Below are 13,589 nucleotides of genomic sequence, written 5' to 3' on the forward strand. Positions count from 1 at the left end.
TGAGCCCGAATAAATGCATCATTAGAGTGTCAAAATAATCGATGTAAAAGTCTCATTAAGAAGTAAACATTAATTACTAATGTCAGTTGAATCACTAAACTAAATTAATTAAACAATAAAACTAATGTCATTATAGATGTAAAAGTACTGAATAAAACTAATTTAAAAAACAAAAAAATTATCTAAATAAAAGCAAACTAACTAACAAACTAACCAGGACATTTGAAAATAATTGAAAAAATCATTAGAAATTAGGCATATTCAAACTATCAAGCTCATTCTCACTCTTTCTAAAAATTATAAATTTCTCTAAATATGGAGCATTAAACGAAGAATAAAGACCATCAAATAAGAGTGGATGAAGTTATAAACCTTGACGCACTTGGATGAGTAAAATCCTCACAAATCTTGAGAAAATGGGGCAACGCCTCCTCTATGTCGTCATGGAGAAGAAGAAGCTCGAGCTCGGTTTGTCTGCTGGCTCGGGCTCGGAGAGCAAGAGAGTGGCTGATTTATAGTAGGAGTATTATTACTGCCTAGTGGCTCCACCAACCGGTACTAATAGGCTCCCAGGGGCACTGTAGCTTGTGCCCGGTACTAAATTGAGCCGTTAGTACCGGTCGAAAGTACGGCCGGTACTAATGTGCGTGGACAAATGTGCCGTTTTCTGGCAGTGGTGAATCCAAATTCTTACTAGCTAAATAGCCAATTAGCCAGTACAGTCCAACTAATTTCAGCTAGCCAACTACTGAATTAGGTTAATGATCTACTAGCAAGTAGCATCAATTAATTAGAGCGCCTTTGTTTTACACCTCACTGGTCTACGAGAATGAGAAGGTGTGTCTTCTTATTCAAAACCGACGATGAGGATAAGCTTAGGGTCCTACTGCTAGAGGTTACTTGCAAGCCACCCGGCCTAAGCTAGCTAGCTAGTAGAACAAGGCCAAAAACAGTCGTCGTACCACACCATCCCTAATAAAATGGCCAAATCTAGGAGGCAAAGGCGTGTGCCCAGCCCCTGTTTTGAAGGATACAATGCATGCATGGAGATTCACTGATTCAGTGGTGCCCTTCCCTGGAACCATGTGTCACGGGCGATCCAAAAAGTTCATTATTCCATCTTATCGTCTCTGCAAGACCAAGCAAGTTGCAAGCCATCTCTTCCAGCAGATCCTCTCTGATTGAATCGTGAGGAGGCTGTGTGGGACCGTATACGTTGCATCGATGCAGGAAAACATACACGAAGCTAGGATGTATATATGTCGACGAATGCTCCTTTCCTAGGGTCAGATGCCAACAATATATCGTTTGGGAATGGGGACCCTAACTGCAGCAGGCATCAGCTCTTCCGGGCTCATCACCTTCCTTACACCTCTGGCGAGCTGCCACCTCTTGCGAGCTAGCTGTTACGTGTGGAGGAGCTAGAGCTCTGCAGCATGTCAAGCAGGTCCAAGAGACGCCTCTCGCTGTTCAGGTTTTCAAATCTCTTTTCAACGAACTGATAACTTTTGCCCGATCTTCTTTGCTTTTGATTATCTTTGAACTTGCTCAAGCTTTCCTTGTTGCTCCACCAGATCGAAACTCCACCACCGAATTGAAGGCAGGCCCGAGTCCTCTTCAAGTGTCTCCTTTCGATCCTTAGCTTCATATACTCTCGTATCCTGCTGCAAACGAACATACAACTGAAAGTGCTGTAGTCAATCCCCTTCGAACGAAGGTTGCCCCAGCTGTGTTTCCTTGCTTTCCACTCTCAAATTCTTTGCACATTCAATCCCTTAAACTTAATTCAAACGACGTCATTCTTGAACTATTGGTGATCTCAACACAAGGTGTGAATTCACTTGTAAGCTTGGTGAGCTGGCACCTTGCATTATTGGAGATTTAGTGGCTCGACAGCAAGCGCTCATCGACTCTATATCTTAGTGTGGAGCGATGATGACCATGTACAACGTATACGAGGAGAACTCTTTCTTCATGGAAAATCTGCATAGGCAGACGAGATAGCATCATGGTTACCTGAAGATAAGTTTCGCTGATACTTACCTTTATTTATGATAAGTCTCTCATTTAACTTGGTGACAAGCCGAAGACTTTGACCAGGATGGATTTTGTAATCAAGAGAGTATCATTAGTGCAGCTCTAAAGTGGACTATATTGGTGATATTTGCTATTCATACCACGATGTAAATGGTCGTGCCAAGTTTACCGTCTTACTCAGCTTATGTTTCTGCATTTTGTACATGCAACTTGATAAGATTGGCCCTATGTCGCAAAATTCTTTTCCATATATATAGTAGGAGATACATTAGATAATAAACATTTGCTAAATATCTAGATGGTAGTGGACTCAAGAAAAAATTCTTTTGGAATTGACTACTCGCTCCGTCCCAAAAACAAGTTATCATAGGAATTCTAGAACAAATTAATAAGAAAGTAAAATGGCCATGTTTGCCCCTATTTATCACCCATATTTGACACTAATTGATTCTTACTTGCACATGCACTTTCTAAACAGGATAAGATGACTTATTTTTTGGTACAAATTTTGAATCCTAGAATAACTTGTTTTTTTAGGATAGAGGAAAGTATTATTCAGGGCATATCAATATCATCATATGATTTTGTTACGACTTTATTGCTTGGAACGAAATGAAGATCCTTCATCCCAAACTCTGAAGGGTAATGCATGCTATTCTAAGAATTAAGAAACATAGCTGGCTTCTAGCAAAAATGCAAAATAGCCATTTTAGTCTCTCAACTTTATTGCAAGGTCAAATTCATCCTTGTACTTTCAAATTGCCCATATATAGTCCCTCAACTTTCATTTTAGGGTCATACTATCCTTATGCTGATATATACTCCATAATAACATGAGATAAATGCAAAAAGCCCTTTTTACTCTTGGCTTATTCTTCCCCTCCTAAATTTCTACTCTTCATGCGCCCGCAATACAATGCGATGCATGGATAAATAAAATTCTATGTTTCAAATTTAACACTTTTGATGTTCATCTCTTAAATGCATTGATGCCCGTGCCACTACACTGGTTTGCATAGCTAAATATTTTTTAGTAATAATAAACTGTTGAGGAATTTAGAAGGGGAAGTAGACAAGGGTAAAGAAGACTTTTTGCATAAATCTCATAATATTGTGGAGTATAATATAGCACAAGGATGAGTTTGACCTAAAAACAAAAGTTGAGGGACCATATTGACCTATCTGAAAGTTAAGGGATGAACTTGACCCTCAGCTCAAAGTTGAGGGACCAACGTCTATTTTGCCTAGCAAAAATCCAACAGCTCTTAGATATGTGAACTAGAGACATTCGGAATAGAATCTGAAAGCTTTCCATATGGCTGCAGCAGTAGATAAAGAGATATTTCTCTATGACTCTTGAGAGATTCATTTGGAAAATTCCAGATTACTCCCCTTAAGTATAATCAAAGTCTGAATAATCCCCTAGATTATTTCTTAGTTCAATTTACCCCCTAAACTATGCCATTTGTCCAATTTACCTCTTAATAAGATTTATCTTTTTGTATTATCCCTGCACAATCAAAGTCTTAAGTTAAAATTTTGTAGGATGGTAGAGAACATCATAACACATTTTATAAAAATATTTCAAGAATTTTTTGTCATTATTTTGATAGGGTATGATATTTAATAGTAAATTAACATTTATGATACAAAATTATGGAAAACATAATGAAAAAATTCATAATATATTTTTTAGCGATGCTCACTACAATCTTGCAAAATCTTAAATTAAGATTACGCTTTTATGTGGAAAAATAAAAAAGATAAATTGTATTAGGAGGTAAATTGGACCAAATGGCATAGTTTACGATCAAATGGACCAAAAGATAGTTTAAGGGGGTCATTCGGACTTTGACCATACTTGAGGGGAATAATTTGAACTTTTTCCTTTGAGATTTATATACAATGGCACGAGGTGAAAAATAGTAGTGCCAATCAATTAGTAGTACCCTTTCTCCCTATATACACTAGCAAAAGAGACATACTATTATTTTAATGTTTGAGCAATGGACCTGCATGTCTATTGAATGGCACTGCCAATACTACTATCTATGCACCGCGCCTATCACTCACATAAAAGTATATCTTGTTGACATGACCAAAGTCCAGATAATTCTCTTAACTATTTCTTGGTTTACTTTAGTCCCTAAACTATAATGGCACATTCAATATCTCTAAATGGCACAGCAAAGAAACTATAATAATGACAACAAGGAGATATTGAATGGCTTCATCTCAACTACAAAAGCCACGGAGTTTACTTCCATCCCAACTTCTCTTAGAAGGTCTTGTTATGCATTTTGCTCAAAGACTGATTAAGCACAGGAGGTATACTAAGAGAAAAACTATGAAGCTTGAATCCTATAACTATATTATTTACACCTGCCAGTTGGAAGAAACACTGGAACATCTCTTTCTAAGCTGCATCTTTAATTTGCCCAAACTTGTTGGGCTTCTGTGAACCTTTATCTCCAACCGCAGGTAGACCTTTTTAGGGCTATTGAAGGATTCAAGACACAGCTACAGGTTCCTTTTTTTCATGGAATTGAAATCATCATCTTAAAGGGATGGGCAATATGAACATCAAGAAATGACTTAATTTTCAGAGGAGTTTAACCAACCCCTTGTGAAACTTAAAAGAATATATTCAAGAGAGAATTGGGTTAGATATCCACAGAGTGAAGAAAAAATACTCTTTTAAATAAGGGAAAATTTGTGAAGAAAAAATCCAACTTCGTGAAATTGTAGTGGCATGGATCCAACTGACCCTTTAAATAAAGGGTAAACCGGCCTCTATATCCACAATCTAGATATAATTAGCCAAGAGTTACAAGAGTTCTTAGGCTCTAATGCTCAAATGAGAGTTTCGAATATACAAGAAAAAACTCAAACAAAGGAAGAAAACTTGAAGACTATGGTCCAATTCTCTTCTTCGTTCATGTTTCATCTTTGCAAAGTCTTATCGCAGCACCAAACCATCATATCAATCGTCTTTTTAGAAACTTGATGTTCAAATTGTTCGATGCCGCTGAGATGATAAAGCTAGATCGAATGATCTCCAAGGTGATGCTCAAAGAAGAAAATGACAATTGACATCGAAGATGTCATCGCCGCCTCATTCGACAAATAGGGGTGGGAGAATGTCGAACGCCTCCAAGAAGAGAAACGATGCTTGTGAGTGTCGCCGTTGTCGTGGCCGGCTTACCAGCCTAGCTTTCGCTTGTATCTCCAAAACTCCACGCAAGGCCCCCACACCAAGCACTGTCACTGAGCAATATAACCCCATGTCGTACGAGGTCGCTTCTCGAACCGCTCCCAGCTTGCTCCCCAACCAAGCAGGGAGCCCTGACTTCGATCTACGCGCAAATGCTTTCAAGCCAAGTGGAGCACTAGATCTGGGCATCGTAGTGCCAGATCCGGCCACTGCCGACATGCAGTGCTGGGACACCACGCTGGCCGATGGCAGCGGCGACTTGCCCGTGGTGCCTTGACCTTGCCGGCATGGTGTGGGGAGATGGGGTAGTGGCAAATCGGGACGGGCACGAGGTGGATATGACCACCACCGGCCGCCGGTGTCGGAGCCTCCCGGCCATGATTGGCAGTTAGGGAAGGGACATAAACAATGAAAGAAGAGATAAAATCGTGAGAGGAGGCCCCGCTACCATCGTCCTTAGCGTGGGCTGACTTCCCGTTATGAGAAGTTTTTTAATGCAATATGAGGGGCCGGTAGTCCCCTACTGATTATATATTATATATTATCTATACTATAAATATTTTTTACCAAAATTAATAAGCATGTACCCCTCGTGGCGGACCCACCTGTCAGGTCTCCAATCTTGAGGGTCCATAGTGGACCTATATAAATTGAAAGATGCAAAATAATTCCACCAAAACTGAAAAGTTTTTGTCACCAGGCGCCGACTTACCCACCCACCTATACCCACAGTTACTTATTTCCTTGTTTAGTGCAGCCCATTAATTCCATTCAATCAATCACGCAGCCATGACACGCCCGCCGGTGCCCACCAATCACGCGCCCGCCACGACTCCGCCTCCTCCGTCTCAATCGACACCTTCCCTCCTCCCTTCTTCCTCGCCCAAGCGACGCCGCCGCAGCCCGCGAAGCCCTCGCCATCGCCCAGTGCGCGCCGCGCACCCCAATAAGCGGCGTCTTCACGGAGGAGGCCGGCACCAGCGGCGGCCGCAACGCGCGGTGCGGGCACGAGCGTGCACCCCGAGCGCCGAGCCCGGCATATCCTGTTCTTGATTGTCTTGTTTGGGTTGGAATCGGTGGCTGGGGAGCAGTTCTCGAGTCGCCGGCGATGGCGTCGAAGTGGATCCTGAAGGAGCTTCTGCAGCGCAGGTGAGGCGTTTCTCCTACAGCGATTCCAACCCATCCTGCAGCGCAGGTGAGGAGTTTCTCCTTCTCCACCATCCATTGATTGGAAACGGGTCACGGCGTCACGTTTGTGTGGTCGATTGATTCGTTGTGTGACTGAACAGAGGGCTACGCCGCTCCTATTTTAGAGTTGGTTTAGTTTCATGTGGCTGAAGTTTCTATGTCCGTTAGACTCATGGTTTGATTAGATGCAGGTCAGTCGTCTCCCCTGCTGGGTCAGCCGAGAAGAAGATCATGCTTTTATCAGAACATAAGTGTTGCGTTTCTTTATTTTGTCATTGTTAAGTCAACAAGATTACAACAAATATGACTGTACGCTTGTCACCTACTCCTTTGACAAAAAAAAAGAACTCAGTGTACAAATTCACGCTTCCATGGAAGAACTGAACTTTTCCTGTGCCGTTTTTACTCTTTAGAGAATCTAGGGTGCCACGTGCTTTAACAGACTGCAATTATGATTTATTGAGATCATATATATTGCTTTTATTTAATCAGATTCAACAATCATTTTACATCACAGGTCCCGTAGCAGAGGATATTTTCCATTGGCAGGCAACAATCATGGGCCCTTCAGATAGTCCCTATGGAGGTGGCGTGTTTCTTGTTTCGATCCACTTTCTCCGGATTATCCATTCAAACCACCAAAGGCAAGTCTATATAAGTTTGAACAAGCACATATTTTATTCAAGATGTAAACGATGCTATCATGTTACTATCCTGTGAGAAGTAATCTATCTATCTATACTAAAAGGATCCAAAGAAATTGAAATTCCCTTCCACCGAAAAACTTACCCCAAACAGAATGGAAAACATATTGGAAATTATCCAAACAAAACATAAGAATGCTCTCCTGCTTCTTCTGTTGCTTAACTTCTTTCATTGGATGATTGTAGGTGTGTCTTTGTGGTGGCTGAGTATGAAACTCCCCAGAATACTTTGAATCAAGTAAGTCCCGTCGATGAGAACCATTCCTGTGGGGCATTACTTATGTTTATACTAATATTAATTACTATTAGCCTGCAACAACTGCCCACAAAGGCATGAGTTTTCTGCTGGGGCCAGTAGTGCAATTTCATGCAGTTAACATTTGCTTCTGATTGCAGTAATGATGTTATAAATTACTTCTTAGTCTATTCCTCAGCATACCTAGGGAGCTGTGGCACATGCATGCGTTTTTCGCCAGTATTTGTAAATCTAGATGAACTGGAAGTTTATGCTATGAGGAAACGCAGGACTGTTTGGTTAATCAATGCATGTCCTTCTGAAGCCAGCTGAGCTAAATGTGGTTAAAAACTCAAAACAAACATCAATAATTGACTTTACAATTTCTAGCTTAGTGGCAATTGGCACAAGTTACCGCAATACTTCTAGATCGATAGTGTACTTGATATTCACTGCGTCCGGCAGGCTGGAGCTGGAGGCTGGAGCTGGAGTGCTGTGAGAGAAAAATATTGTTACCTGGCTGGTGGCTGGAGGCTGGAGCTGGAGGAATGTGAGAGGGGAATACTGTAGCGCTGGAGCCTACACCAACAGCCGAACGCAGTGATTAGCTTGATCATTTGCATAATTAATGATGTTCCCCAAACTTTCTGTGATACAATCTATGATGTTCATTCCTACCCTATTGAATCATTTTATTGCCTGCCTGCTGATATTCTATTATAGTTTAGATTTTTCCTCCTATACAGTACTATAACTGATTGTATTTGGTATTTTGGTTTATGGCTTTATGCAACAGGCCTTTGGGATGGAATTATACCTGCAAAAGAGCATACCAAGTTTTTATCCATACCACAAAAAGGTACAGATTTATTGACCAGGCAAGCACATTACTTAGATTGAATGCCGATTTAATGTAATTATGAAATTTTATCACTGTGACTGGGTGATGCATTTTGGTATGATTAGAGAGGGAGGGCCAGTGCCAGCAGAACGTGCCATCATCACCATTCTCTTTTTTTTTTGAGGGGATCTCTCTCTCCATCATTTGATGTTTGTCGATCTGATCTACCCATTCTCTATTTTATTTTTATTTTTTTGGTGCGGCGGCAATGGACGAATCCAGTGAAGGATATGCAGATGGAGATGGGTTGGATGTTTCCTAGACTCATCTGAATGAGCATCGCATGATGAGATTTTTGTGACCATCAGCAAAGATGAGTGAGCAGTTGCTGGTTCGAGAGGGGCTTGACGACCGCACCCTGCATCAGGAAGGATTGTCACCCTCTGCCTCCTACACGTGAAGGGAGCCCCTGAAGATGACCTCAATCTCCATGTAGCTGTGTCCTCCCTGAGGTATTCCTGCCCTCATTTTTGGATGTCATGGTGCCATGATTTCAACAATCTTTCTGCTACAGACTTGCAATTTAGATGCTCAGTATATCAATTCTAACATTATATTTAGCGGAAACCATCATTCTGCTTGATTAAATCACGTTAGAATACAGTTTATGTGTGAAAATTACTTTTGGCATTTGAACTATATGAATCGTTGTATGATGAGTACCTGATTCTATAAGCTTGCAATCATGGTTTAAAGCACCTCGTGAAATCTACCTTTAAATTGATAGTATCCTGAGATCTTCTTTTATGCTGCAAGATAATTATGATCATAAAATTAATTGGTGCCGTCCGAGCTGAGAACAAGGATCGACAGTTCTAATGTTTTAATCAAATCCTGGCAGAACTTAGCGGAGTGTGATGATTTTTTTGGTGGTGAGTTTTGCTTGGCAGAGTTGTAGGGATACCTTTTGTCCCCTTTTGCAGTTCATCCCGTTTGTTTATTACAAAATTTTGATCTTGTTTTCTTTGGTTCAAGGGAGGAAGAGGGCAGGCAGTGCGAGAGGCAGGGAGAGAAAAGGCATGTGAGCTAATTTTCCTTATATCATACAAGGATGCTAGAGTAAACTCAAATACTTCCATTTGTGATTAATTTGGGTATTCAATTCCTTGCAGAGTGAATTGGACGTTGCTTTGCCCGAACCGCTCCCTCGACCAGTCCAACCAGTTGTCTGAAATATGAGATCATTGTAGTTTGAGATAATGTTGCCGTCAACACTTTACTAATAACTTATTTTCTGGTTGATAGAAGGCAAATCCTTCTTTGACATTCTTTGAATTTAGTGATGAAAATGGACAAAAAAAAAATCAACTGAGGAGAGCAGAAAATATTACAAAGAAATTATCTAAAAGCAGTTGACATGCTTGATAAGTATTTATCGTCGCATATGACCTTGCAAAATGTAAGGTGATCTCCGAACTCATAATCACATACCATACAAATTCTGATTTCTAGACCTACCTGAATTCGAAGTTTCGGTCAGATTAGTTTTACTTTTTCTCCTGGCAATTTGGCCCTTCTACTTTTAAAAGAGTAACACTTGGCATGATAGTTTTTTTCTAAATGTTGTTTTTTTCATGTTTGCTTCATATGCATTACCATTAAAGGCTAAATATACATGACTATGGGATAACCTTTCTTGATTTCAATATAGAATAAAGTAGGAGGGATGATCTTGAATCTCTTGGTTATGTGCTGATGTATTTTTTTAAGAGGATTACTAATAGAACGTTAAAAATGACACTTGTTAGATTCTTTAGCATTCTCGTACTTGTAAAATAATGTTGCAGGCCTATTTGTACATTCACGCATTGCACATTTTTCTCCTATTTTGATTGCTCTAAAATCTGTCCTTTTCATTTCCTTTTCCTTTCAGTGATACCATCCAGATCGATGATGAACTATAACATGCTGTGCCCTTGTTGTTCGGCGAAGCAAAACAGATGGCAGGCTGGGCAATGTCAATGGCACGAAGCTCAAATGGCCCCTGACACTCAATTTAGTCACACATGAAGCTGCCATATCAGTTTTTTTGTGTGTTGAGCTCGCATTCTGGTACTTCAAAAAAGGACCTGTAATTCGTTCCACACGATGCTATTCTTCATCTCGATTGCTCTATATTGAGAACAATGGAATTAGATGCTTATTCTGTAAAGATTTTATTGTTATTGCCTGTCTGTTAACACGTGCGGCACGCACGTGCACTAGTAAGATATAAGAGGGAAAAACTAGGTACATAGTTTAAAAGAAGAAACAAGAAAGAAAGTAGTGAAAATCAATCAAATTATTATACAAAGTTCGGCGGGCATTCTTCAATTCTGGGTAAGTTCCTTTTCAGTGAAGGAAAGGCTTCTTTGGATACCACAAAAAGAATTTGGTCCTTAAAGGTAATTTCGCATTCCAAATTTCGTTGCACAATTGGAATACCACTGCTGGCAGGAACTTACACAATTTAAGCCTCCATCTAGTATCTCGTGGTTCTTCTCATTCAACTAATTAAATATTGGCAATACAACTTTGTTACGGTTTCATGTTTACTACTTGCAGCTGAGATTCAGAGTGACCTCGTACTGTAGTTTCCATCTAGAAATTGAATTACCGTCGTTAGTCAGCCGCAAGATTCTCTTAATGAAATACGTGCACAGACACGTCCGCTAAAAAAGAAAAGTCAGCTGCAAAGAAATACAATAGCACCCGGCCACCAAGCGACACCACCACTTGCACGCCTCTTCAGCCAAAGCCCATGAGCTTGGGAGCCAAGCGCAGCAGCGGCTCCAGCGTGTCCGGCGCGAACTTGCGCGCGAACACATAGCACACGCCGCTGGCCCCGTCATGGTAATCGCTGCAGTTCCGGCCGCCGCCGCCGGCTCCCCCTCCCCTGATCTCCCCGATGAGCGCCTCCGTCACGTCCCGCGCGCCGTGGGTGCGCGGGTGGGAGCCGCCGCGCCTCCAGTCGGCGTACGTGAGCGTCCGGTTGGCGTTGCGCCGCCACCCCAGCACGCTGAGCAGCGTCGGCAGGTAGTGCTCCTCCGCGAAGCAGAACCGCCGGCGCGCGCAGAACTCGACGAACGCCGGGAAGTAGGCGCCGTCGGCGACGAGCTCGAGCGCCAGGCCCCGGCCCATCTCGAACCACTGGGCGCCCTTGCGACACTGCGCCAGCGTGATGTTGCCCCGGCGGCCGAAGAAGGGGTCGTAGCGCACCACGCTGTCGCGGCGGACGAAGCTGTCCACGAAGTTGGTGCCGCCGGCGCCGGTGAGCACGGCGTGCACGGTGGTGAAGTTGTAGAGCGGGATGCACGACTCCGACACCAGCGCGAACCGCTCGTTGCCGTGGTCCAGCAGCGCGCTCGCCACCAGCCGCCGCTCCGCCGCCACCAGGCTCACGTCGCCGCAGGACGTTTTCTGGCTGGAGATCATGCGGCCGTAGAACACCGAGTCCTCGGGCGGCGAGCCGGTGTAGGAGGGATCGGCGTGCACGTAGATGGAGTAGAGGCCCTCGTGCCCCGCGAAGAACTTCTCCCACAGCGGCCGCAGCGGCAGCTCGCCCCTCGCCAGGAACAGGAAGGCGACCTTTGGGACGCGGTGCTGGTACGGCGTGCGCCGCACCTTGGGCGCCATGGACGCCCACCAGTGCAGCTCCTCGTCGGTCATGTTCCACCTCATGAGATCGCTCGGCTCAACCAGGCCCATCGGCCCCACCATTTGCCGGTTTGCTGCTGTCGGCGACGGTGGAGGCGGCTGCAGGGGCGGTGGCGGTGGTACTGGAGGCGGCGGCGACGGTGGCGGCGCCGTAGCAGTGGCCGGCAGCGGTGGCACGAAAGGGAGGTAGAAGTTTGGGAACCTGGCGTTGGAGGTCATGCCCAGAACGAACCCCAAGGAGAAGACGAGGAGGATAGGCACCACGCCGACCAGCTTCCGGCCTACGTGAGGCACCCGGATGGGCACACTCGTGTCGTTCATGGCTAGGCCGCCCTCAAGGCCGCGACACACAACGAGTGGCCGATCGAGACAGAAGCTAGCATTGTTTCAGCAGCCGTGCATGTGTCTGTCTATAAGACCGCCCGGCCTGCAAGTCAACTGCTCCGTCGAGGTGACGATGAAGGGACGCACCCCAGCCCGCAGCTCCGTCCACTTTGCTTCCTCTGCAAAATTTCGCATGTGTGGCTTGTGGTTGCAAAAGCTTTGTGGCGTTGACTCAGTAAGCTGATCGCCCGTGCGACTGGAGTGTATGAAATCTACTTCCTCCATTCCAAAATATAAGTCGTTTTGACTTTTTAGATTTATAGTATTTGCTATGTATCTAGATATAACATATGTCTAGGTACATAGCAAAATATATAAATTTAGAAAAGTCAAAACGACATATATTTTAGAACGGATGGAGTAATTATTTGTACTGTTACATGAGGGTGCAAATTGGTAGCCCTTAGCTGTATATCTCCGACTCTTTTTTTAGTTCAAAATATTGTACTACTTCTTCAAAACAGTATTTTTGAAGAAAACTGCAAAAGGATAGAAAACAACTGCATGCCAATTTGTCATGCCGTCGATGATATTGGGGCCAAATATACAACAAAGTGTCCATGTTTTGAAGTGGCTTAATATCTTTTCTTTTTTTCAATAAATCACATTATTGATCAACAAGTTCTAGTCAAGAACCATGTCAATGTCTATATACAAATCAAATGGGCATGAAAAGTGAGCGAGTGGCCCTTAGAAAAGCTTCAGGCGAACAAAACTAATTAAACAGACAAGCAGTAATAATCTAGTTTTAAAATCATCTATGTTTATGGGTGTATTGTTTTATAGTTAGATCGAGACGAATTCGAACTACATGTCAGGTCAATGGTAGCAGATGCCAACGATAGGGATATAGGGTTAGATCTTGGATCGGGAAAGGAACTTAGGAGTGACACGACTGAGAGGTAAACGATCGAGGATGCGTCACTTGTAATGCATGTTCTCAGCTTTAGTGTTCTTCGGGGTTGAATATTGGGAAAATTCCTTGCATGGCCCTAAAGGAAATAGCACTTCCTTATGTGGCCCTGAAAAATAAAACTTCCTTATATAGCCTCCACTCTATTTTTCTACCCCTTCCATGGCCTCCCGTCACCTGCCGTTAGAAAATTCCGTGACGGAGTCTTGCCGCCGGCCGTCCGGTCCCTCCTCTGCTACACTGCCAATGCCACCAATCCACCGAGAACGCTCCACGTCCCCGTGGTCCACAGAGACGCGGTGTTCCGGCGCCACGCCGGGCAGCCGCCTCCGCCGATGCCGACCACTACGCCGCGCCATAGCCCGCTACACCGACGT

The 13,589-nt window shown here is 43.5% G+C and overlaps 1 protein-coding gene and 2 long non-coding RNA genes across 10 annotated transcripts; 2 read left to right on the forward strand and 1 right to left on the reverse strand.

Annotated features, from left to right (window-relative positions):
- The first annotated feature begins 1,278 nt into the window (after positions 1–1,278).
- LOC120642962 lies at positions 1,279–2,239 on the forward strand. The gene is made up of 2 exons (XR_005662812.1): positions 1,279–1,474; positions 1,575–2,239. It is a non-coding gene; the product is annotated as an uncharacterized LOC120642962 (long non-coding RNA).
- Positions 2,240–7,323: 5,084 nt separating this feature from the next.
- Positions 7,324–10,474, forward strand: LOC120640612. Of its 8 annotated transcripts, XR_005661911.1 has the most exons (6): positions 7,328–7,381; positions 7,844–8,237; positions 8,502–8,731; positions 9,036–9,151; positions 9,255–9,300; positions 9,392–10,474. It is a non-coding gene; the product is annotated as an uncharacterized LOC120640612 (long non-coding RNA). The 8 variants fall into 8 exon arrangements; XR_005661913.1 differs by having other exon boundaries at positions 8,502–9,300; positions 9,392–9,678; positions 10,153–10,474; XR_005661910.1 differs by having other exon boundaries at positions 8,502–9,151.
- Positions 10,475–10,985: 511 nt separating this feature from the next.
- On the reverse strand, positions 10,986–12,274 carry LOC120642964 (glycosyltransferase BC10-like). The gene has a single exon (XM_039919519.1). It carries the CDS (start codon positions 12,234–12,236, stop codon positions 11,007–11,009), a length of 1,230 nt encoding a protein of 409 aa, XP_039775453.1. The 5' UTR covers positions 12,237–12,274; the 3' UTR covers positions 10,986–11,006.
- Between the last annotated feature and the right edge of the window lie 1,315 nt (positions 12,275–13,589).

The sequence above is a fragment of the Panicum virgatum genome, chromosome 7K (genome assembly GCF_016808335.1).
Source record: "Panicum virgatum strain AP13 chromosome 7K, P.virgatum_v5, whole genome shotgun sequence".
NCBI classification, from domain to species: domain Eukaryota; kingdom Viridiplantae; phylum Streptophyta; class Magnoliopsida; order Poales; family Poaceae; genus Panicum; species Panicum virgatum.

Coding starts and splice junctions, on each gene's coding strand:
- LOC120642964 (XM_039919519.1), bottom strand. CDS start 12,236: ATGAACGACACGAGTGTGCCCATCCGGGTGCCTCACGTAGGCCGGAAG.